Source organism: Crinia signifera, chromosome 4, assembly GCF_055691185.1.
Source record: "Crinia signifera chromosome 4, ASM5569118v1, whole genome shotgun sequence".
Classification (NCBI taxonomy): domain Eukaryota; kingdom Metazoa; phylum Chordata; class Amphibia; order Anura; family Myobatrachidae; genus Crinia; species Crinia signifera.
Window position 1 is genome coordinate 145,569,567 of NC_139220.1, and position 26,536 is coordinate 145,596,102.

Consider the following 26,536-nt stretch of genomic DNA (forward strand, 5'->3'; position numbering starts at 1 on the left):
ATTGAGCACTCTCAGTTCTAGTATCGCCCCTGTCGTTGACCATTGATATTTGCAAATTATTGATTGTCAACAACATTATATGTTTTGCCATTAATGGTGGTAAACCACATTGTTACACCCCTGGGGCGCTTTGGATTGGAGGATTGGTCAGTAGACTCCGATTGGGCCCCTTCCTCTTAGTGGACTCTGCCATTTTGCTATTGCGCATGAGCAGGTCTCGGGGAACATGGCACCAATGGTCCAGAGGACACCTCTATTGCATATGTGCAAATAACTGGAAAGTGGCCATGGCAACATTTTCCATCTGATTTTTGACGATGTGCTAGTGGTGTCAGACCACCGGTGAAGTGATTGTGAGTTATGAGTGCACACTGCGCACCCCTTATAGATATGCCAGCGGTTTTCTTTTTTAATTCTTGCACAAGTGACTGCCCAGTAGGAAATCACTGCCGTTTGCTACCGAATAGTGAATAGGTTCACCACCGATGTAGGGACTGCAGATGGTTTCTCACCATCTATGGCAGCGTGGGTTAGATTTTTTTGTAATCTTTGAGACAGAGTGCCCTGTGCCATTATCAGTTTACACACATACAGGGCCGGTTTAAGCCCCCCACCCGCCCCAGGCAAAACCCCCCAACGCCGGCCACCGGGGGGGGGGGGGGGGAGGGGGAGGGGGCAGATGATACTGTGGCAGGGGGGGGTTTAGATACTGCGATGCGGCACGGGGGGGGGGGTGTTGGCGATACTGCCGCACTGAAACCCCCCAGCGGGGAGCGGGCGAGATGAGGGGAGGGGAGAGGAAGGAGGATGACATACTCACCTGCTCCCCGCTCCCTGGTACCTCTCTATGGTACCTCAGCGGCTCAGTACCCCCCTCCAGTGGCCAGCGCCCTAGGCAAGTGCCTAGTCCTGCCTAGTGGTGGCGCCGGCCCTGCAAACATATACAGTACTGTGTGTGTGCCTCTGTGCTTCGCTGCTTGCCCCTCTTGCTACAGGCTGAGCTCAGCTGTGTTAGTCAACAGCTTGGCTCCACCTCATGGTTATCTAGACGGTATGGATACATTGCTTTTCCTGTGAGTATGCGCGAACCACTAAACCATCGATTGTTATTTATAGTTCGGAAAGCAATGGCAACCATCGATGAGAGAGGCACCGATGGATATCCCAATTAAGTCCAGACTCCAGAGCCAGTCACAATCCCACCCTACCGCGTCACTCTCCCACACGCACGCTTCTCGTCCCTGCAGAATGACATCCCAGAGCAGCATCTCCCATTTCCATTTAATTTTTCTTTCACGTCCCCGCCCTCAGCAGATTTGCAACCGCGCCCCCGGATCCACTGTGAGAAGTGGCCCGGAAGGAAGCGGTTCTGTAGCAGCGTAAGCCCGGAGAGCTGCCCCCGGTTGGGGAATTGTGTGATGAGACGGCCGGTGTCACGGCTGGTGCTCCTGTGCTTGGTCTGTGGCTTTTGCTCGTTGCTGTACGGTCTCACGCAGAGGGGCGGCGGCGACACAGAAGCTCGGGAGCCGCAAGCAGCCTCCTTTTCGAGAGTGTGGAGGGCAGAACCGGGGCAGCAGCGGCACAGGTAACCCTCCCCCGCCCCCAGTACCAGGGATGTATTTGCAGGGATGGATTTGCAGTTTGTGTTTTATCCTGCATACTACGGTAGAGACTGGATCAAAACTGAAGGGGATCTAGACACTACCTGCATTTTACTACTGACATACTGTAGGGAAAGATGAACTAAGCCTGGGAGAGTGTTAACAAGTGAAGAGAGACAAAGTAGCAAGTAACAATTGCCATGTTACAGGTTACGTTTAAAAAAACGACAGGAGCTGATTGGTTAGTTTATCTCTCTCCACTTTTTACTCTACAAGTACCCCTGTCCCACTGTCTTTATGACCAGAGAATAGATTGGTACATCCCCCTGAGAGGTTATCTAATGCAGTGGTCAGGGAACTCGGTCCTCATTACCCCACGCAGTGCATGTTTTGCAGGTCTCCTCACAGAATCACAAGTGAAATAATTAAATCCACCTGCGGACCTTATAATATGTGTCTGTGAGTAATTAGTACACCTGTGCACCTGCTGGGTTACCAGCAAAACATGCACTGTGTGGGGTAATGAGGACCAAGTTCCCTCACCACTGATCTAATGGGACATAAGTGATAAAATGGAGAGTGATAAACAACCAGCTCCTAACTGTCATGTCACAGGCTGTGTTTGAAAAATGATAGGTAGGAGCTGATTGGATGTTTATCTCCATTTTATCATTTTTTTAGGCTTCACCCACCAAGATTTGAGCAGATCGCTTCTTAAAACATGGTGGAGTTGCATTCACACTGAGCAATATAGATTTTGCCAAATCACTTTGAAAGTAAGCAGAAATCTCTCTGTGTGCTATTGCTTATCCCCTACACACAGAGCGATGAGATCGCTTAGAAAAATATCCCATAATCATTACATGTGTATTCCCCATAGGTCTTATATGTAATTGTCAGATGGCAAGCGTTTTGACTATTGACTAGAGGCCACAAAATATGTGGGCGAGCGCTAACCCTCTGTGCACATATGTTGGCGCCTTCTGCTGCAAATGTAATGATCAGTGGTTAATTACCAATAATGAAAACCCATCAGTATTACAGTTTTATTATTAATTTATCAACAGTTATTTGATGGTCCTCACTACTATACCGTTGCGGCGTTCAATAGGGTGACGAGGCAAATGTGCAGCGAATCCTAAACATGATTCGCTGCACATGCCGAAAATCGGCATTGAATACTGCCCACAGTGTGAGTCTGGATCATGGCCGATTTTGACTAGAGATGCGTGGGTTCGACATTACCTGGATTCACTTGGTTCCCACAGTAGAATCTTATTGGCTATCCAAAACATGTGACTGCTGTCAAAAAAATGTGAACTTGCGATATATATATTGCCAGCGATCATATTGCCCAGTGTGTACGCACCTTAAGGCACCATATAAAGCCCTTTTATTAGCTGTAATTTTTTTTATTTTTTTATCGTTTTGCCTGTACTTTGCAGAGGCTGTGTTGACTTCTTGCAGCTTTAGTCCTATACACACTAGGAGATATTGTGAACAATATTGTTCGGAATTGGGCTTCTGTACGATAAGGTTTACAATATCATCTAGTATACTCAATATCGTTAACTATGTGCGCTCCCGCCGGTAGTTAACGATAATTTATGTATTTTAAACATGCAGGTCAATTTGCCAATATAGCCAAATGACCTGCATGTTCAGCAGGTCCTGGTAACGTCACTAAACAATATCGGCTGACGATATCGTTTAGCGTGTACGGACAATATAACCTCCTCCTCCCTCCTGTTATCGCAGCACTCTTCTTGTATTTCAACTACAGCTCTTACTCTTCTACAATCTATACCTGCATCTATTCTCATTCACTTCCTTATATCTCGGCTGTATTGTGTACTAAGAATTGTGCTTTAATTGTGTTATGTCTAGTTCTGTGTACCCTGTACTGCTGCCTGGGTGCTGCACAGCTCAGTAATGATATGTTCCCCATGTCTGTGTCCCTCATTAGAGTACATCTAGTATATATATCAGTACTGTTACTGGCTACCTAGCTGGCTGTGCAATCACCATGTGGCGCCGCTGATTGGCTGCCTGGGTGCTGCACAGCTCAGTAATTATATGTTCCCCATGTCTGTGTCCCTCATTACAGTACATCTAGTGTATATATATCAGTACTGTTACCGGCTGTGCAATCACCATGTGGCGCCGCTGAATGGCTGCCTGGGTACTGCACAGCTCGGTAAATATGTTCCCCCATGTTCGTGTCCCTTATTAGAATGCATCTTGAGCATATCTGTATGTGTGATGTGCATCTCTACTGCCATTGTTGCCTGTTCCTTGTACTGATAACCCTTTCTATTGCAGTATAATGTCTGTAAAGCGCCTTGAGTCCTGTTGGAGAAAGTGCGCTATATAAATAAAACTTACTTACTAATCGTCCACCTGCGCCCTTGGCCGATATGGTGGACAATATCGGTTGTCGGCTAGTGTGTATGTGGCTTTAAGAATTTTGAAAAACACTCGAGTGATGCTCAAATTTTGCACACCCCCATATCTGTGATTCTAGAGACATTAATATATGATGATACAACAGCATGAGGCTGCAGGCCTATATATCTTGGTCTGTAGCATGTAATCATTTATTTAAATTGTTGGAAGCTTTTGTGTTTGAATACTTACATAAATGTTTTTGTTTGTAAGCTCACACGAGCAGGGCCCTTCCTACCAGTGTCTTCTCCCCCCCCGGCCTGTTATTTCACCAGACTTTTGGTTTCTACACCTCAAATGCTTATTTGAGTACTGTAACATACCCTCCAACATGACCCATTGCATTCGGTACACAATGCTCTGCTCCTGGACTTCCCTGGTAATGCATGATTGCCAACACCTGTGGGGAGCTAGGTAATTGACGAGAAGGGTGTTTCAACTCAGGTGACGGCACTTATACATTAAGAGGGAAGTCCAGGAGCAGAGCATTGTGTACCGAATGCAATGGGTCATGTTGGAGGGTATGCTGTAAATGCTGATGCATACTTCCCAACATAATCCTCTCCAGGTGTATGATGTATGATTACCATCACCTGTGTTGAAACACCTTTGTTAGCACTTAACCTGTTCAAAACAGGTGATGGAAATCAAACATTAAGAAGGAAGTCCAGGAATAGAGCGTTCTGTCCCTCCTGGAGAAAGTCATATTGGGAGGTATGCTGATGTAACAATCTTTATAACCCTGGTACATCCTGCAATGTTTTTTTTTTGGCTTTGTTCATACAGTTTATGCACTTTGTAAGGTTCTGCGGATCACTTGTAGCCCCATATAAATATAGGATGGAATTATTTAAAAAAAAAATTGGATGATAAGTGACCAAATTGCATGTGTTTGACATCCGGGCCGATGCGGTGTGCGATCTTTGTGTCACCAAGCCTTTCGGCAGGCTTGGCTTTGATTACATATGATACATGGTATGCAAACTGACTGCATACCATGTATCATATGTAGTCAAAGGGGGTATCACGGGTGACTCCTCCCCTCGGAGAAGTCACCCTAGTGTATTGGCACCTTTTAGTTAGTGAGGTCATGAGTATGATGCTCATGAGCATGGAGAGGCCAATGCAGTGTTTTGTTAATTACTGCAGGATGCTTATGGCTACAACCATCTATTTTTTTTTAAGGCCAGCACTATCTAACAGTTGGATACTTTTGTGTCTCTGTCAGGTGTAAGGATTCCTCTGTTACTTTTTGGAATCCCTACTGGATGCTGCCTACTGGTGTATGTGGAAAGGACTGCTTGTGGGAAGCTGCTTTTAGGTAGGAAAAGTTTGTTTTATGGGTACACTGTATCAAAATCTATTTAATCTAGGATCACGGCTGTTTGTCCCTGCCGACAGCCGTGATCCTGGCCTATTTGCGGTCAGCCTGACAGCTGAAAGACAGGCGGTATTCAATGTCCCACCTGCCAATCTGCACAAAGGAGGCGTGGCCACGAAACTGCCGTAGATTGGCGATCTGCGGCCGCGATCGCAACAATCCACGGCCGTTATCGGCAGAATGGGCCCGACGGCTTCTAAAGTCGGGCCCGTTCTGCTGTGATCCCACTTCAATACTGTCGCAAAAGACAGCATTGAATAGGGAGCCGCCGCTATTTCCCCTGTTGGAACTAGCGGCAGCACATTGAATACCCCCTTAATCGGTTAACTTGCAAAAAATATAGATTTTATAATTGGTCCCTTTTAGTGTTTGTTTTACTTTGGACCTGTAACTATGCTGGATCTGTAATCTGTGCATTATAATTTAAAGGTTGTTAGTGCCTGCTGTCAGTTCCACCCTTCACTGCTAGGTATATGATCACTGCAGATTAGGGGCCTCCGTACTGCTTGTATTCACCTCTATGCTTTTTTTGTCTACCTCAAGCGTCCCTGTTTTATATGTATTTTATAACCACCTCGCCCACCTAAATTTTTTTGGGTGCAGAACCATGCCACCTCCTTCCACCCCTAGTGTAAGATGCCCCTATTAAAAGCTGAGGAACGCAGCATGAGCAGTGCAGTTGGGATAAAACAGTGTCTGTTAAATCCCAGCTGGCTGCAGATATGCCAGGAAAGTAAGTATAAGGTGATGTGTACTAGTTTCAAATGACTGTGGTGGTCCTACTTAAGTTGCCATTCTTTTGAGATGCTCTTTCTTCAGAGCCATTTTTTAAGTGAGATGACAATCTTCCCTCAAGAGATAAGATTAGTGGCTGTTGTTCTATGTAGATAATTGGGGTTGTTAATGACTTTTTGTAGCATTTCTGATCATCATTTTTTGTGTATACATACTGGCCACTATCTTACTGTACTTTCCATCCCAACTGTCCCACAAAGCTGTTTTCTTTCTGTAGTTACCGGCAATATTACTGTGTTTCCCCGATAATAAGACACTGTCTTATTTTTTTTTTTACCAACAAAAAAGACCATAGGTCTTATTTTCGGGGGAGGGCTTACTTTAATAGACATGCCCCCAGTGCTCCTTAATTAACTTGCCCCCAGTGCTCCTTAATTAACTTGCCCCCAGTGCTCCTTAATAAACTTACTGAATCGCGATAAATCAGGGTAACAGGACACACAGCACAGAACTTTCCAGCACTGCGCCACAGCCGTTCTGCAGCTGCGTGATCTGCGCAACGACGTCATGCGCAGCTTGCAATGCATGACTGGGACCGCGAGTACGGCAGAAGCCACTGCTGACCCTATCTACACCATGCAGGTGAGGGGAGTTAGGGCTGGTGGACGGGGACATCAGGGGGGATTTCATGAACGGAAAATTTCGAAATTTGGATAGGTCTTATTTTCGGGGGAGGGCTTATTTTGGACCAGCGTCCAAAATTTGGGGGAGGTCTTAAAATCGGGGAAACACGGTAAGTGGCAGAGAGAGGATGCACAGGAGTGGCAAGACACTTACCTACATCCCCTCTTAAGCTCTATTATCCAGTAGCTACGCTTTGAGTATTGCAATATAAGTAAACAAAACAACACTGCTGCACCAGGATCTCGGAATTAAAATAATATATACAGTATAGCAATCCGTCTACTTCTTATTAGGTAAAAACATACAAACTCCAGGAAAAAGTAAAGCCCCGTACACATGGGGCAACGGGCACAAGGAGGCTGAGCGATGTGCTTAAGCATGACAGCTCAGCGCAAATCGCAGTACACCTTGGGAAAGGAGCCAAGCTTACTAAATATGGTTAGCTCAATTCAAGTGACACAATATAACCTTGTATTCAATGAGCAGGAGGTAGATATATTGAATAATATTACTGATAACTGATATTACCACATATATAGTAAAATACTACTGAATGTTCTATTTATTAAAAGGTGGAAAATATCCTTGATCTACCTTTTTAGGCGCACATTGTGTTCTCACATATCTGCACGTTGCCTTTTCACTGTATGCCCCGGAATAGGAACTGTTGTGTCCAGCCAATGCCCCAGTCATAGAACACTAGATTGTGCACAATATAGTCAAAATGGCTTGCCTGTACAGTCTATTTTTTCTTGCGATGCCAACCCATGACAAGCTGTATATACACTGTGCGATTTGTGCTAACCAATTTTAACTATATAGTCAAAATCGGAAGCTGAAATCGCAGCTATTGCTATGCACCTTATAGGATTATCTCCTGTTGTGAAAAATTTATTTTTATTATTATTTTCAAAAATTCTCTATTTTGTATTATTTGTACCACATAATATTGCATAATTACACATACTATTGCAGAGTAGCTGCAGTTTGACAGAAAGTCAGTGTATTGAGGTGGAAACGTCTGTACGTTTTCTGGGTGCATTTGTAAAAACGCAGGCATGTTTAAACTATTTTTGGGAGGACCCCAGATATCAGCAATGATTACTTCCAGCCTGATTCTTGAGCAATATAGTGGAAGCTCTAGACTGGCGCAGAAAAACTGTTCGATGGTTTGGTTTTTACGAATAGATCTGCGAAAATATAGCTGTTTGCAATGTAGTCGAAATTTTGTGAATGGGGTCTTTTTCTGTCTGGGCGTTGGCCAGCCCACTGCGAATTCTCTGATAAGCGATCAATGCTAAAGCCCCGTACACACGGGGGAGATATATTGCTCAGCCATATATTGCTCAGCCATATATTGCTCAGCCATATATTGCTCAGCCATATGTTGCTCCGTTTCTCCTTTTCATCAGCGACCAGAGATGGTCGCTGATGAAAGGGAACCTCTGCCGGGGGAGCCGCAGAGGTAATCAGCGATTAGAACGAGGCTGAAAACAGGAGCGCGCACCCGGCGATAAATCGCCGGGGCACACTCCCATCACTGGCAATATGGTCGCCAGCGACCATATTTCCAGCGATTTCAGCCCCCGTGTGTACACAGCTTAAGTACACAATTTTATTCTGAATCATTTCTCTAGTCAGCCATACACTGTCACCATTCAGAATGGTGACAGTGTTTGATTAACTAGAGCACGGGTGTCAAACACAAGTCCCGCGGGCCAAATCCGGCCCGCCAGACCTCGTCATGTGTCCCGCGCAGCCGCCGCCACCCACCCCCGCCTGGCGCCGATTACATTACTGCGGGAAGCCATCACAGTGTGTGTGTCACATCACATTCAGTGACACTCACATGACGACTCGAGACTGAGAGACATACCTAACAACGTGAGGAAGCCGGGTGACACAGTCACTCCGCTGCGGCGCTCGCTGGGAGGAGGAGGGAGGCAGGACAGTGGACACAGACTTGTTAGTGTCACTGTGTGACGTGCCCGACTCCTACCCGGCTCCTCCTGCGGGCAGCGGCTACGGCGCTGCCATGTGTGACACGCCCGCCTGACAGCAGTGCCAGTGACACCGTGATGTGCATGCTGCTTACGGCTGTCTGTCGGACTTGGACGCCGGCCTTGCGGTGAGCTGCCTCCTGCCTGTGATGCCGCGCTGCGCAGCAGTGGCATCACTTGGTTCAGTATATTTACTGTAAGTTCGGCAGTGGGGTGGGCACAGTTGTGTTGTCTCTTGTTGTCCAGACCAGTCACCAGTCTGTCCAGTCCAGAGTCCGTGGCCGGGCAGGCAGAGAGCCAGGCCAGCAGCATACAGCCGCAGCCTGAGCTCACAAATCTGCGGTGCGGCTGCCTGTGTCCAGGGTCATTATCATTATCTGTCCCACTGTCACCACCAGTCCAGAACTCTAGCGAGAGTCCTGCAAACCCAGAGGCCCAGGTCACCTGCTGGGTGATCTGACGTCACGTCACTGTGCCCTGTCCCAGGCCCCCAGCCAATCTCCCTGCTAGTTATTACTTACATTATTACAAAAAACAGTAATAATTGAATGCAGTGACAATAATTTATGATAATAAAGAGTGGACACATAGTCCTACAGATACAACCGGCCCTTCGAGGGTGACCAAACTGCTGATGCGGCCCCCGATGAATTTGAGTTTGACACCCCTGAACTAGAGAATACCAACATGGTAGTAATGTTATTTATAAGTATTTGAACAGTGTCTGGATTATAACATTACACTTGATGGTAAAGTATGTGTTATAATGCCAGCACATTGCGCATTCAGCGTGCGTTTTGTGGGGTAAAAAAATACTAACTGCGTTTCCTACCCAGATTCTTCCTACTTTAAAACACATTTTTGATATCGCACTGTTCTCAAACTAATCTGTAATGCCTGCCTGCTATAATTTAGTGCTTTATTTGTTCATCCATCTATTTAAAAAGTTTTGCGTTTATTGTTCTATGCATGTTTATTTTACTGTGCTCATTTGCAAGTTGCAGTTTCATATTTCTGGCTCAATTGGGAATCTGCCACATTTAGTTGGTGAACAGTGACATCTTGTGGCAAGTAGTCAAAAGTGTATATATATATATATATATATATATATATATATATATTTTTTTTTTTTAGTTTTGGGTTAATTCTAAAATGAGAGGTATCGTGTCTGCAGTAGACTATTATGATATAATGGTATGTCTAGATTTATTACCAATTAGTTATATATCACACAGACAATATTTGAGCATTCACATCATTTCCTACCAACATAACATAGCAGTAATGCTACCATGACACAGTCCGAGCTGCCCATAGGTTGAGATATATATTATTGGCATGGTCAAAATGTGGAAACAAGCAAGAGGTCAATAAATGCATTTTTTTTATACTTTTAACATCAATGCATTAATCGAAGTGGTACACTTTTTAGGGCTCAAGTGCTGACAAGGCTTTGCTTTTCTCCCCGGCATCAGTGAGATTGGTGTGACATTCTAGAAAAAGTATAGATGCATTAAGTCTAAAAGTCTTGCTTTAGTATTATGCAGTTTATTTATTTATTTATTTATATATATATATATATAAGCGAGAGACCGGCACACTCCACGGTAATAAGCACTGTAGTAGCCGGGTGCCTGCACAAATAATGGATATTGCACGGGGGTGAGAGCGGCACTCGCAGCATAAAGATACACCATAAACTTATTTGGTTCAATCAGCGACGTTTCAACGTCTTTTATTAGACGTTTTCTTCAGGCTAATGCATATAAAAAATGACACTTACTTTATACACCACTGTGCTCAACGTGAACTCCCGCCGTCCGGATACCGGGCACGCTGGGAATGACGTCACAAATGTGCTACCATCACCATGGAAACTTATAACACAAAAACAAATACAACAGACAATGAATGAAATATATAGAGAGAATAGACAGAACATGCAGGTATTGCTGATTACTTGTATCCGTGCAATGCAAAAAATTATGTACTAATACTTTAAACAATTGATCACGTATATAACTGAACAAAAGCACACAGTATCGGAAAAGTTCGCAATCTTAATATCAGAAAAATTCGCAATCTTAAAATTAAGTATCATGTTCTAGTAAAACAGCTAATCCCAGCCAGTTCATTTAATCCCCTAGGTGCAAGGGTGTCTAAACGGTGTATCCACCGGGTTTCGCATTTTAATAACTGGAGACCCCGATTGCCCCCACGCATATTCAAGGGGATGTGGTCAATCATCCTATACCTTAAGGAAGGCAAGGTGTGTTGTCTAGCAACAAAATGTTTAGGGACCGGGAGATCACATTTGCCACCCGCAAGCGCAGCCCGGATAGTTGACCTATGGGTGGTGATCCGTTCTTTAAAACTTCTCTCGGTCTTGCCAATATATGACAAGCCGCAGGGACAAATCAACTGATAAACAACAAATTTAGTTTGACATGATAACGTGTGGCGGATGGTATACTTGGTGCCACGATGAGGGTGATAAAATATGTTACCTGGGATCATGCATGCACACACGGTGCAAGTGCATCGTATGCAACCTCTGGGAGGAGGTTTAACAGGTAAATTATATCCAGTGATATCTGTTTTAACCAAAATATCACGAAAATTGGGGCCCCGTTTGTAGCAGGCCATCAACCTCGTATCTGAGATGTTAATACTAGGGTCCGTTTTAACGATTGGCCATAATTTTTTGGATACTTTATTAATGACAGGGCTCTCTTTGGAAAATTTAGTTACCCACGGGATAATATTTGGAGCGGGAGCTTGGATCTTAGGGGCTAGCAGTTGATCACGGGGGACAAGTGCTACCCGTTTTTTAGCTGTTAGCAGATCATGCAATTTGTACCCTCTAACCAGAAATTTATCGATCAACCCCTCAATCTGAGCGTCTGCTTCAGTAGGATCTGAAATGATGCGTTTAACGCGCACCATTTGTGAATACGGCAAGCCTTTAATTAGACTAGAAGGGTGACAACTGGAGCCATGAAGCAAGTTATTTCTATCTGTGTCTTTTTTAAATAAAGATGTAGAAATTATCCCATTTACCAAGGATATCGACACATCAAGAAAACTGATACGGTTCTGGTCATAGGACATAGTAAGTTTCACAGGACTAGTACTGGCATTGTGATTGTTAATATGCGCTATCAAATCTGAAATGGGTCCTGCCCATATCACAAAGAGATCGTCAATAAATCTTCTATATAACAAAATTCTGGCTGAAAATAACGAATCATGAAAAAATAACAATTTTTCGATGAAAAACATATAAATATTAGCATATGCCGGTGCGGCATTACTGCCCATCGAGCAACCGTTTAGCTGTAGCCAGAACTTGCCGTCATGAATAAAATAATTTTCTTCTACGATCCCCATGGCAGCCATAACATTGGGATGTTCCCTTCCCCCATAGAATTAGACAGGATACTTTTTCTCTAGGACCGCCCACCTTGGGGTATAATAGCCTCCTCTTCCCCCTCCTCCATGTCTTTTTTCCTGTCTCCGTTAGAGTTAGGACAGAGTAGGCTGTTATGTTTGTTTTTAAGCAGGGTTACCTCACGCAGCATGGAGCTGAAGGGGTGGCTCCCCGGGGAGAAGAAGTGTCTAACTAGCTTTAGCTATGTTAGTGCAATGGTTCCTGCCGGTATATACGCGATATGTGAGTAATGGTGACAGTCCCACGTGTGAGCGGAGGTACCTGTGGAGATGGACACAGGACGCCAGCGGGATCCTTGCGGCATGGTGAGGCTGTGTGCGCGCTCCACGTGGAGTGGATGCAGACCGGCTGGAAGCCGCGTCTGCACGCTCCAGATACATCAGGCAGAAGAGGCGGAAGTGTGCGCGCGCGTCACTTCCGCCCGAAACGCCGGGGGACGGGCGGTAAAATGCTTCCCCACGGAAACAAGGGGAAGCATATTGGTTCCGCTTGGCCATCCTGATCGAAGGTGAACCAGGGAACAGTGGGTTAAGGCGCCATATTTAAGGGCGCAAACGGACAGCGTCTTTACACTGATCTCAGTGCCGGGCTGTCTGACTGCTGTGTGCATTATGGATGAGCCTTCTCCCCAGAAGCCGGATAATGCCCCTCAGAGGTAAGCCCTTGGTTTTTGTGGGCATTAGTTGCTTTTTATTTATAGCGCTACTACAGAATAGTACTTAGTAATTTCTTTTTTGTAGTGTGCCTATAGAACAGGATGAGGATGTACCTGCTATTCCTAAGAAAAGAACAGCCAAAAAGAAATTTATACAGACTAACTGCATGTCATGTGACAAGTCATTTGCATCAGCTCAGAAGAAATCTCTGTGTGGAGAGTGTGAGACCAGACAGGACAAATTAGAGAAGAAAGAGAAGAAGTCGGATGTTCTTAGAGAACTCATGGACTGGATGAAAGAGTCCTTTGTGTCGAAGCAGGAGTTTGCTCAGTCACAGACCCAGAAAAGATCCAGAACCCAGGCAGAGTTCAGCCAGGAGGAGGATACAGCTGAAGAGATAGAGGGTGATAGAAAGGATTCTACAGATGAAGGTGAAATTGAAGATGTAAGATCTTTTAATTTGGAGCTGGTTGAAAATGTACTAAAAAACATCTATAAAGCGATGAATTATAAGGAAGAACCAGGCACGTCAGAGAAGAACCCCCTATTCGAAGATAGGGAGAAGAAGGGAAGAACGTTCCCGGTGCACAAGATGGTCAGGGATACCATCTCCAAAGAATGGACGAATATGGATAAGAAACTGACCCTGGGAAATCGTATTGAGAAGATGTACCCGTATAAAGATGATGAGTTCCTGGGATGGTGCTCTATCCCTAAGGTGGACGCTGCAGTAGCAGAACTGACCTCCAAGTCTACTATCCCGGTGGAGGATGCAGCAGCATTCAAGGACTCAATGGATAGGAAAATTGAGAACGGACTTAGGAAAATTCATACGGCTTCAGCTGGGTCGCTTAAAGCTACGGTAGCAGTCGCGTCGGTGTCCAGGGCCCTGAGACTGTGGGCGACTAACCTACAGACAGACATAGAGGAAAGAATATCTAAACATTATTTATTGAAAAGTTTGGAGGTGATGCAAAAATCCATAGATTACCTGTGCGAAGCCTCCCTAGATTCAGTGGCCTTTGCGGCGAAGACTATGGCAGCAGGGGTAACCGCGAGGAGGGCCCTGTGGCTAAGACCCTGGAGCGCTGACGCGAATTCCAAGAACAAGCTGACTACTCTGCAGTTTGAAGGAAAATTTCTTTTCGGCTCAAACCTGGACGCAATAATACAGAGGCTGTCAGGAGGAAAATCTGTACGTCTCCCACAGGACAGGAAGAGTCGCTTCCCGTACCCCAGCACAACCAAGCAGTCCTATAGGGACTCTAGGAGTTATAGGCCGGGTAGGCCCTACTATAGGAGAGGTGGAGCAAGCACTTCACGGCAAGCCTTCCGCCAGCCCTTTCGAGGACGCTTTCAACCTGATAGAGGAAGGTCATGACTATGCCCAGGAGGCAGTGATAGGGGCCAGACTCCTCCAATTCAGGAGCCAATGGGAGAGTACCATATCCGACAAATGGGTGTTGAAGATAATCCAACAGGGTTATCATATCGAGTTTATGAACATTCCACAACAGAACAGATTCCTGACGTCCAGAGTACCTGTAGGAAAAGAAAAAAGGTCAGCTTTATGCTCCAAGATAAGTCAACTACTGAAGCAAGGAGCGGTCGAGTTTGTACCCGAGATTTACCACAAAAAGGGATTCTACTCCAACCTATTCTTAGTAGAAAAGAGCAGTGGAGGTTTCAGGACAATCCTGGATCTCAGGGACCTGAACTGTTTTATCAAGAAATTGAAGTTTCGCATGGAGTGCCTATCATCCATAGTGACGGGCATAAGACAGGGCGAGTACTTAGTGTCAATCGATCTCAAAGACGCTTATTACCATATCCCGATTTTGTATGGAACACAGAAGGTTCCTGAGATTTCATGTGGCCGGTCAGCATCTCCAATTCACGTGCCTCCCGTTTGGGTTGAGAACATCCCCAAGAGTCTTCACCAAAGTCTTGATTACGCTGGTAGCGGAGATGAGAAAGCAGAAGGTCCAGATCTGGCCATACTTGGACGACTTATTGATAGCTGGGAGCTCAGTGGACGAGCTGAAGCAAAGCTTGACCCTGGTCACAGAGACACTGCAAAGCCACGGATGGGTCATAAACAGAGACAAAAGTCAATTGATACCGACCAGAAATATTCTTTTTTTGGGGGTAAGGATAGATACCAGAAATTATTCTGTAGCCCTATCTTTCGAGAGGTGCTTGAAAATAAGGGAACTAACCCTGGAGGTCCTGCAAAGGAAGAAGATTCCCCTAATAAAAGCGGTACAGTTACTAGGAATGATGGTTTCCTGTATAAAGGTCATCCCGTGGGCACAGTGGAAGTCGAGACAGCTTCAGTGGTTTCTTCTGCCCTTACTAAAAAGAGGACTAAGGGATCACCATACGATAAAGTTATCGAGCCATGTGAAACAATCTTTGGGTTGGTGGATCCAAGACTTGGAAAGCAAGGTGTCAAGTTTGGAGAATCCACAGTTCCTGGTCCTGACTACGGACGCCAGCTTAGTGGGGTGGGGAGGTCACCTCAAAAATACGTCGGTCCAGGGAACTTGGTCCAAGGAAGAAGCAAAGAACTCTTCCAATCTCAGAGAACTGCAGGCAGTCTGGGAGGCTATGTGTCAGCTAAGACCCATGATCCAGGGCACCCATCTGAAGATTATGTCCGACAACGTGACTGTAGTCGCTCACATAAACCATCAGGGCGGGACCAGAAGTCTGAAACTGATGAGGATGTCGGAAGAAATTATGAAGTGGTCAGAGAACAACCTAAGGTCAATCTCGGCAACTTATATTCCAGGCAAGAAGAATGTCATAGCAGACTACCTGAGTCGCAAGACTGTATTGCCAGGAGAATGGGAACTGAACAGCGAGGTTTTTCTGCAGCTGACGAGAATCTTTGGAACACCAGAAGTGGACCTGATGGCCACCTATTTGAACAGGAAGGTGAGCGAATTCTACGCAAAGTACTATCATCCACAGGCGAAGACGTTAGACACTTTCTCAATCAAGTGGGCATTCGAACTGGGATACCTGTTCCCGCCATTCCCAATGATAACCAAGGTATTGAAAAAGATCAGGGAAGACCAAGTAATAGTGCTGATAATTCTTCCACATTGGCCAAGAAGAGCCTGGTTTTCCAATGTCTTAAGGATGGCGATACAGGGACCGTGGCAGCTGCCCAGCAGGCGGGACCTTCTTCATCAAGGGCCTATGCTGCACCCAGAGCCGGCGAGTTTACAACTAGAGGCGTGGAAATTGAGCGGCAGATTCTAAAGAGACACAATTTATCACCCCAAGTGATTGAAATGATGCTGAGGGCCAGGAAGAAGGTTTCATCGGAGGCCTACTATAAAACCTGGTATAAGTTTATCAGTTGGGGGCAGTTCAAAGATAACTGGGTGGACATTCCTACGGAACAAGTATTACAGTTCTTGTTTGAGGGCTTCCAGATGGGTTTAGCCACAGCGACAATTAAGGCACAGATATCGGCATTAAGTGTGTTACTGGACAGACCTCTAGCAGAGGAGAGAATTGTTAAAAGGTTCGGTAGGGCAATGAAGAGGATCAGGCCACCGATAAAATCAATTGTCGCCCCCTGGGATCTAAATCTGCTTCTGACGGTGTTAACAAAGGATCCTTTTGAACCGCTTGAAGACTGCCCGCTAAAGTATCTAACTTGGAAAGTGGTATTCCTAGTAGCTGTGACTTCAGCACGACGGGTCAGTGAGCTCCAGGCACTATGGATGGAGGAACCGTACTTGATAATCTTCCCTAATAGGGTTGTATTACGGACACATCCAGACTTCGTTCCCAAAGTAGTGTCAGCTTTTCATCTGAACCAAGAAATAACCTTACCTGATTTCTATCCTCAGCCTAAAGATAGAGAAGAAGAGGCGTGGCACACGTTGGACCTGGTGAGAGGAATAACGTTGTATCTGGAGAGAACGAAGCCTTTCAGGTTAACGAAACACCTGTTCGTGATTCCAGAAGGATTAAAAAAGGGTAAAGCACCTGTAAAGCAGACCATTTCTCGGTGGATTAGAGAGACCATCTTATTCGCTTATAAGAAAGAAGGCAAGGCACCACCTTCTATAGTACAGGCACACTCTACTCGGGCAGTGTCTACCTCATGGGCGAATAAGGCGAAGGCGTCAACAGCTGAGATCTGTAAGGCAGCAACATGGTCTTCCATTCATACTTTCTCAAACCATTACTCACTCAATGTTTCTACTGCCCACTTTGGGACGCATGTGTTACAAGAAGCCCTTACGGGTAAATGATTATATATATATATAAAATATTTCATGCAGTATCTTGCCCTCCCGTGTGTTTACTTGGGTATGTCCCAATGTTATGGCTGCCATGGGGATCGTAGAAGAAAGAGTCGAATTATACTCACCGATAATTCCTTTTTCTTCCTAGAGATCCCATGGCAGCCACTGGTTTGCCCTCCCTGTGTTATGTATTTTTCTCCAGGACATATTCGGAGACAAGAAAAGACATGGAGGAGGGGGAAGAGGAGGCTATTATACCCCAAGGTGGGCGGTCCTAGAGAAAAAGTATCCTGTCTAATTCTATGGGGGAAGGGAACATCCCAATGTTATGGCTGCCATGGGATCTCTAGGAAGAAAAAGGAATTATCGGTGAGTATAATTCGACTCTTTTGACAAGTACAAAATGCAGTAAAGATAGCAAAAAATCAATATCTGGACCAGAATAATCACTCTGCTGAGCTAAAAATACTCGAACAGCCTCCATACCCGCTTCATGCGGAATTATGGTATAAAGGCTCTTTACGTCCAATGTAACCAGCCAAATTTCGCCCTCCAACAAAGGCAACTCCAACAATGAAGTGAGGAATGAGGTAGTGTCCAACAAATAATATGGTTGGCGAATTATAAAAGGCTGTAAAACTGCATCAATATACACCGATGCGTGCTGTGACAGAGATTGCCTGGCGGCGATGATCGGCCGGCCCGGTGGTTGGGACAATGATTTATGGATTTTAGGGATGCTATAAATAATAGGTACAACCGGATAAGCGGGGATCAATGCAGTCATCAATGTTGGTTCAATAATGTTAATGACAAGGGCCCCTCCCTTATCCGCAGGTCGAAAAATCAACTCTTTGTTGTCAGCTAGTTGTTTGAGAATTTTGCGCTCAGCCGCTGATAAGTTGGAGTGCTGGATGGGTGGGGCCCTTGTCATTATGGACTTCCATTATTACAAGACTGAACTTGACCAGCAGCTTTCGGATGCTGCCACGTACAAAAGACTGATGTATGACCCTACCTCAGAATTTCGAAAAGAGCTGTATACACTTCTTAAAAGAGCTGTCGACACTAACATTATTGAACCAACATTGATGACTGCATTGATCCCCGCTTATCCGGTTGTACCTATTATTTATAGCATCCCTAAAATCCATAAATCATTGTCCCAACCACCGGGCCGGCCGATCATCGCCGCCAGGCAATCTCTGTCACAGCACGCATCGGTGTATATTGATGCAGTTTTACAGCCTTTTATAATTCGCCAACCATATTATTTGTTGGACACTACCTCATTCCTCACTTCATTGTTGGAGTTGCCTTTGTTGGAGGGCGAAATTTGGCTGGTTACATTGGACGTAAAGAGCCTTTATACCATAATTCCGCATGAAGCGGGTATGGAGGCTGTTCGAGTATTTTTAGCTCAGCAGAGTGATTATTCTGGTCAAGATATTGATTTTTTGCTATCTTTACTGCATTTTGTACTTGTCAAAAATTATTTTATTCATGACGGCAAGTTCTGGCTACAGCTAAACGGTTGCTCGATGGGCAGTAATGCCGCACCGGCATATGCTAATATTTATATGTTTTTCATCGAAAAATTGTTATTTTTTCATGATTCGTTATTTTCAGCCAGAATTTTGTTATATAGAAGATTTATTGACGATCTCTTTGTGATATGGGCAGGACCCATTTCAGATTTGATAGCGCATATTAACAATCACAATGCCAGTACTAGTCCTGTGAAACTTACTATGTCCTATGACCAGAACCGTATCAGTTTTCTTGATGTGTCGATATCCTTGGTAAATGGGATAATTTCTACATCTTTATTTAAAAAAGACACAGATAGAAATAACTTGCTTCATGGCTCCAGTTGTCACCCTTCTAGTCTAATTAAAGGCTTGCCGTATTCACAAATGGTGCGCGTTAAACGCATCATTTCAGATCCTACTGAAGCAGACGCTCAGATTGAGGGGTTGATCGATAAATTTCTGGTTAGAGGGTACAAATTGCATGATCTGCTAACAGCTAAAAAACGGGTAGCACTTGTCCCCCGTGATCAACTGCTAGCCCCTAAGATCCAAGCTCCCGCTCCAAATATTATCCCGTGGGTAACTAAATTTTCCAAAGAGAGCCCTGTCATTAATAAAGTATCCAAAAAATTATGGCCAATCGTTAAAACGGACCCTAGTATTAACATCTCAGATACGAGGTTGATGGCCTGCTACAAACGGGGCCCCAATTTTCGTGATATTTTGGTTAAAACAGATATCGCTGGATATAATTTACCTGTTAAACCTCCTCCCAGAGGTTGCATACGATGCACTTGCACCGTGTGTGCATGCATGATCCCAGGTAACATATTTTATCACCCTCATCGTGGCACCAAGTATACCATCCGCCACACGTTATCATGTCAAACTAAATTTGTTGTTTATCAGTTGATTTGTCCCTGCGGCTTGTCATATATTGGCAAGACCGAGAGAAGTTTTAAAGAACGGATCACCACCCATAGGTCAACTATCCGGGCTGCGCTTGCGGGTGGCAAATGTGATCTCCCGGTCCCTAAACATTTTGTTGCTAGACAACACACCTTGCCTTCCTTAAGGTATAGGATGATTGACCACATCCGCTTGAATATGCGTGGGGGGAATCGGGGTCTCCAGTTATTAAAATGCGAAACCCGGTGGATACACCGTTTAGACACCCTTGCACCTAGGGGATTAAATGAACTGGCCGGGATTAGCTGTCTTACTAGAACATGATACTTAATTTTAAGATTGCGAATTTTTCTGATATTAAGATTGCGAACTTTTCCGATACTGTGTGCTTTTGTTCAGTTATATACGTGATCAATTGTTTAAAGTATTAGTACATAATTTTTTGCATTGCACGGATACAAGTAATCAGCAATACCTGCATGTTCTGTCTATTCTCTCTATATATTTCATTCATTGTCTGTTGTATTTGTTTTTGTGTTATAAGTTTCCATGGTGATGGTAGCACATTTGTGACGTCATTCCCAGCGCGCCCGGTATCCGGACGGCGGGAGTTCACGTTGAGCACAGTGGTGTATAAAGTAAGTGTCATTTTTTATATGCATTAGCCTGAAGAAAACGTCTAATAAAAGACGTTGAAACGTCGCTGATTGAACCAAATAAGTTTATGGTGTATCTTTATGCTGCGAGTGCCGCTCTCACCCCCGTGCTATATATATCTATATATATATCTATATATATCTATATATATCTATATCTATATATATATATATCTATATATATCTATATATATATCTATATATATATATATATATATATATATATATATCTATCTATATATCTATATATATATATATATCTATCTATATATATATATATATATATATATATATATATATATATATATATATATATATATATATATATATATATATATATATATATATCTATATATCTATATATCTCTCTCTCTATATATCTATATATATATATATATATATATATATATATATATCTCTCTCTCTCTCTCTCTCTCTCTCTCTCTCTCTCTCTCTCTCTCTCTCTCTCTCTCTCTCTCTCTCTCTCTCTCTCTCTCTCTCTCTCTCTCTAGATAGAGATATATATATCTCTATCTCTCTATATATAGATAGATAGATAGAGATATATATATATATCTCTATCTCTCGAAAAGAAAGAAAGGAGGCGCACCATAGTGTAGTATTTTAGGTTTTAAAACAACAATCCTTTACTGATAGATAAAATCACTCACAAGAATAGATGTGCTATATCACTATAACACAATTTGCGCATAAAACATGATATGACAGGTATATCACCGCATTGGTAGCAAACACGTTTTTTCTCGTCAGCCTTGCTCCTGGACCCCGCTGCGTCACAGCGTCACCGCGTCACAGCCAGCGTCCTCTCAGTTCCGCCCAAACGCGTTTCGTCCTATAGGGACTTCGTCAGTGGGTGTGTTTAAGTCACAGACCTCGTACATATTTATAGCAGTACTGATTGGTGCTTGTTAATATCGCGTCATTAGGAGCATTGCCTTATGGGAGTGCCGGGTGTTCTTTCTCTCACTAGAGGCTAGACATACTACTTGCATTAATTGTTACGTTAGTATAGTATATATAGTAATAGTAACGGCGGCCATTTTGTGGGTGATTTTGTCCCCAATCAACGTGGCAGCCATTTTTTAAAAGGTTCATATATAGACTATTTGTTTCTAGCACGGCATTTCAATTAGGCAGCATCCTTTAGCTATTTAACTATTGCACCAATACTTGTAATATACATCGATCATTACATTATATATACATAATTTCATAAAACAACACATATAAAATACAGAATACTATATAAAAATACAAAAAATACAAAAATAGTGAATCTTCATACAATTTCATATGTCACGTTAATTCATCTAGCAGTTACAAGGGTGGTTCAATGTCTATCTTAAAGGTATAGTCACCTAATTTCTTTATCATGAAAAACTGGTTTCTTATTCTGGACATATAGTCAAATTGATATTTACATAATTACAAACATAGATAAAAATATATATAAAAATATAAAAATATAGAATATGTGTATAGTTGCATATATTATACACCAAAGAGGACAAGGATTGAATAGATTACAATAGAACATACATATAGGAAAATACATTCTCCTACATATATTATTACCACATATATATTTTAAGAGCAAAAATATGAGGAAAATTAAATAATGAGAAAAATGGGAAAAAAATGTGAGGAAAATAATATGGATCTATGAAGAAAGGGAAAAATACAGTTATTCATATTATACATTCCTTATTTGTTGATAATATTCAGCTATAAGGTCCGTCATGACCAGACACCTTTTGGTGACGGCATCAAAGATGAGTTATCTAGGAACCAGCAGGGATGTTTCCATCCAACAACTGCTGATCCCCCCCATCCAGATACCTATCACCATCAGTTGGGGTCCATCATTCCGACCTTTACAAAAAGGGTACAATATCACAATTTTCATTTAGGCCTCCTTGACCCATTGTACCTAACTGGTATATCCACCAGGTTTCCCTTTTTGCCAATTTTATCTGGAGATTTCCCCTTCTCTCATCAAGTTTAACATGTTCGATTCCTTTAAAGGAAAAATTCTTTAAACTAGATTTTTGACATTTCAGAAAATGGCGTGCCACGCTTGAATTTAAATCTTTATTTACAATGCTTCTTTTATGTTCCAAGACACGTAGTTTTAAATTTCTCTTCGTCTTTCCAACATATTTGGCTCCACATTCACATTCTAGCATATATATTACGCTACAAGTCTGACAATTCATTAGACTTTTAATTTGATAGCTCTTATTATCAATTTGATTTTTGAAGGTGAGTCTTTCCTTACTAGCAAATTGGCATACTGAGCATCTGGAGCATGGAAAAAATCCCTTTGATGATCCTAACCATGTGGCATCATTGACAGGTGCTGGAAGAAAACTTGGTGCTAATCTTGATTTTAATGTTTGGGCTCTTTTGAAGATCACTTGGGGTTGTGATGGTATTACTTTCCCAAGGATCGGATCAAGAGATAGAATGCCCCAATGTTTTTTAAGAATCCCTTTAATTTCACCACTTCTATCATTATATTTGGTTACAAAGGGTACAAAAAAATCGTCATTTGAAAACAAGGGCTCCCTTTTCTTATACTTTAGTAACTCTTTTCTTGGGATGTTATTTGCTCTAACTACACTGTCTTTAATTAGTTTTTCTGGATACTTCTTTTCCTCGAATCTTTTGCCATATATCTCACTCTGCTCAAAAAACTTTGTGTCTTCTTGGCAGTTACGCCTTAATCTGACAAACTGAGAAAATGGTATGTTGGTCTTCCATTTGTCCAAATGGCAGCTCTCAAAGTGGACATAGCTGTTACTGTCAACACTTTTAATATATGTGTATGTATTAATCTGTTTATTCTCAGAATCACATTTTGAGGTGTCAAGGACTAAATCGAGAAATTCTATCTTCTCTTTTTGAAAGTTGGACGTAAATCTTAAATTCATATCATTTTCATGAAGATACTTGACAAAATCACCAAATTCAATTGGGGTCCCCCCCCCAAATTATTAGCACATCGTCAATGTATCTTTTGAACATTTTTATATGATGAAAGAATGGGTTCGTCATATCTATATATCTATCTATCTATATATATATATATATATATATATATATATATATATATATATATATATATATAATTTTTTTTTTTTTTATGGTGATTAAGTGCATTCATTAAAACCAAGAAAGGACTACTAGGAATAAATTTCACCAGCCTGTTAAATTGGAAACGCATACAAATGTCCAAGGTTTTTTATATATATATATATATATATATATATATATATATATATATATATATATCTGTCTCTTGAAAATGTTCATGCCCATTAAGTTAAAAACAACTCAGTGGGGTCTAATTGGTATCCTGCAAAATGTAAGATACTGCTGCCTACTATCAAGGTGGCTAAATTCCAGGCCACCCCTTGTCCATAGCACAGCGAGTTTAATAGTAGTGATGTATATGAACGGTTAGTCATTCTAAAGAACAGAATGTGGTGTAGGCAGATTGTGACCTTCAGGGCAAGTAGACACTGTTGTCCTCAGAGCAGGACCTTGGATCGGGGAACAAGCAGGTAATAAGAGAGATGGGCTGTCTGGCCAGAGTGGGACCCTCTCTGACAATTTTGGCCTTAATGAAGTCGCCAATGTGAGTCTTTCTCATGACATTTTGGTATAATCTAACATTGCAGCAGGTTGCCCAGCAAGAGAGAAGCAGCTTGTTTATTTGCATTTTGCGCCCATCCTTGATTAAGAGAAAGTTATTTGGAAAATATTTGAAAATGTCACAAACTCTGGACATAACTCAACATATTTTTAAGATTTTGAGCAATAATATTCAGATGCGCTTCTGCACAATAGCAGTGAACTCAATAAAAGAGCATCTCTTCTCCCCAGTAATAGTAATAGATGTGTTATTCTGACACAGTGGGCCTAATTCCAAGATGTAAGATAAACCTGATAGTTAGCGTACATCTCCGATGGTAAAAGGGCTGCACATGTGCAGGATATGAGAGTTTGCTCCCAGATACCCCTGGTTCGGAGGCTTGTGAGCTGCTCTGTAATTCCGTCCATCTCTGAATCAGGTTCAGTGTCTGAAGCCATTTTCAAAGATGCTGAAATGTAAATCCTGTGTACATTTGTCAGAAATATAAGGCTTTCTCTTGCAGGTACGATCTTTCTGTGAAACATGACTTGGGTCCCATGCACTTGGCTGTTGTGGCTTGTGGAGATCGACTGGAAGAGACTATTACAATGCTGAAATCTGCACTTCTTTTTAGTAGAAAACTTCTTCACTTTCACGTTTTTGCGGAAGAGCCTTTGCACAATGACTTCAACACAATTGTAAGTTAGTTATAGGTGTGCTGTTATTTTAAAATTAAAATATTTCTTCCTATCACAATTTCCTGCTGAGAGCTTCAGAAAATGTAAAAAAAACCCTCTTTTGTAAGTACACAGGGACTTGCTAGCAAACCATTATGGTGTCCAAAAAGTAGGCTGTTTACTGGTATGCTTTGAGTGGCAACATCTCTGTGAGAGATGTTCAAAATATGCGCTGAAAATGCCAAGTCACTCATATTTGTTATATAAATTCAAATAAAAAATGTCAAATCCATTCCGATATTCTTTTGACAGAATGGACCCTGCATCCATTATTCATTGAAGCGGCCAAATCCGGATGTTTGATTTGGCCGCTGATTGATGCTCACCCAGCCAGCATGGGGACCGGGTGAGCGCAGCGGAGGAAGGTGGCATGATCGCCCGAGTGGTGGCGGGAGGCTTCTCTCACCCGGCATGGCGGCAGAACAGTTGAGCACATCGGGAGGGTATGGGAGCCGGAAAGCGGTGCAGGAGGCAGCAGACAGGAGAATGGCCCAGTGTAAGCTGCTGCTGCTCATCTGGCGCCGTCCTCCCTGCCTCAATCCAAAATCTTTTCATGTTTGATTGAGATTACTGGAACATGGCCAAAACATGGTCAAACTGCCATCTTTTGGCAAGACTGCAGTCTCGACATCATTTGAATATACTGCATAATGTCTTCTTTGCCAAGGCAGAGAACTCTAATAGTGTGTACACATGGTGAGACATTTTTTCCTTCGATATTGACTATATACCGTATATACTCGAGTATAAGCCGAGTTTTTCAGCCCTTTTTTTTGGCTGAAAAAGCCCTACTCGGCTTATACTCGAGTGTGGGTCTGGGCAGGCATTTGCCTGGGGCATCTGGAATGCCTAGGGGCCGGCTGAGGGTCACAGACAGTGGTGGGTTAAGACAGAAAACAGACATAAGGTCAGCTCAGACATAAGCTGAGCCTCTGCAGCGCGAGGGAGCGCTGGAGCGGGTACATTCAGAGGGACAGGCGGCAGGACGCTGCACATAATAAATATGCTGGTGTAACGCTGGAGCGGGTACATGCAGAGGGACAGGCGGCTGGACGCTGTGCAGAATACATATGCTGGAGTGACGATGCGGCCGACCGCTGGCAGAGCTCACATACTGTAGCTACGGCAAACCGGATTACAAGCACAGTGTGCAGACTTGCCACGCAGCGCGTCTCTGCAGTCTGCACACTGTGTTTGTAATCCGGTTTGCCGTAGCTACAGTATGTGAGCTCTGCCAGCGGTCGGCCGCATCGTCAGTCCAGCATATGTATTCTGCGCAGCGTCCAGCCGCCTGTCCCTCTGCATGTACCCGCTCCAGCGTTACACCAGCATATTTATTATGTGCAGCGTCCTGCCGCCTGTCCCTCTGAAGGTACCCGCTGCAGAGGCTCAGCATATGACTGAGCTGACCGCGCAATACAGTACCACACTATCATATTTATTCTGTGCAGCGTCCAGCCTGTACTAGTGTACTTACAGTGGATGCGAGGAGGCTGGCTGCCACTGTCAAAGATGGCTGCCGGTCCTTAAAGAGTGCTGCTGAGCATGCCCAGAGAGAGCAGCTCTTCCCATGGGCCTTTGCGGAGTCTGAGATTTGTTGCTCGTGACTCCGTGAAGTGTGCCAGTGCAGCCAGCCACCTTCCTTAACTGAAGTGCAGGGGTATATTTAAAAAAGTAAGTTTATTTTAAATAAAGATTTGTGTCCAAGAAAATAAAATATAGCAGACTGTCCACAGGGGCAGATTTATAAAGCCCAGTGAACTGAAAAGGTGGCTGGTAATTTTTCACCAGCCAATCAGCTACTAACTGCCAAGTTACAG

At 43.3% G+C, this 26,536-nt stretch overlaps 1 protein-coding gene across 2 annotated transcripts in view; it reads left to right on the plus strand.

The window, feature by feature from the left end:
* Positions 1–1,170: 1,170 nt before the first annotated feature.
* The window catches only part of GXYLT1 (glucoside xylosyltransferase 1), a 105,455-nt gene continuing 80,089 nt past the window's right edge, over positions 1,171–26,536 (plus strand). Inside the window, exons 1-3 of one of the 2 annotated variants that reach the window (XM_083182695.1) lie at positions 1,171–1,585; positions 5,275–5,367; positions 24,503–24,677. In XM_083182695.1, coding sequence (XP_083038821.1) covers positions 1,419–1,585; positions 5,275–5,367; positions 24,503–24,677 — 435 coding nt within the window. In that variant the 5' untranslated portion in view covers positions 1,171–1,418. The remainder of the gene's footprint in view (positions 1,586–5,274; positions 5,368–24,502; positions 24,678–26,536) is intronic. The other variant, XM_083182697.1, reaches the window with a different exon arrangement.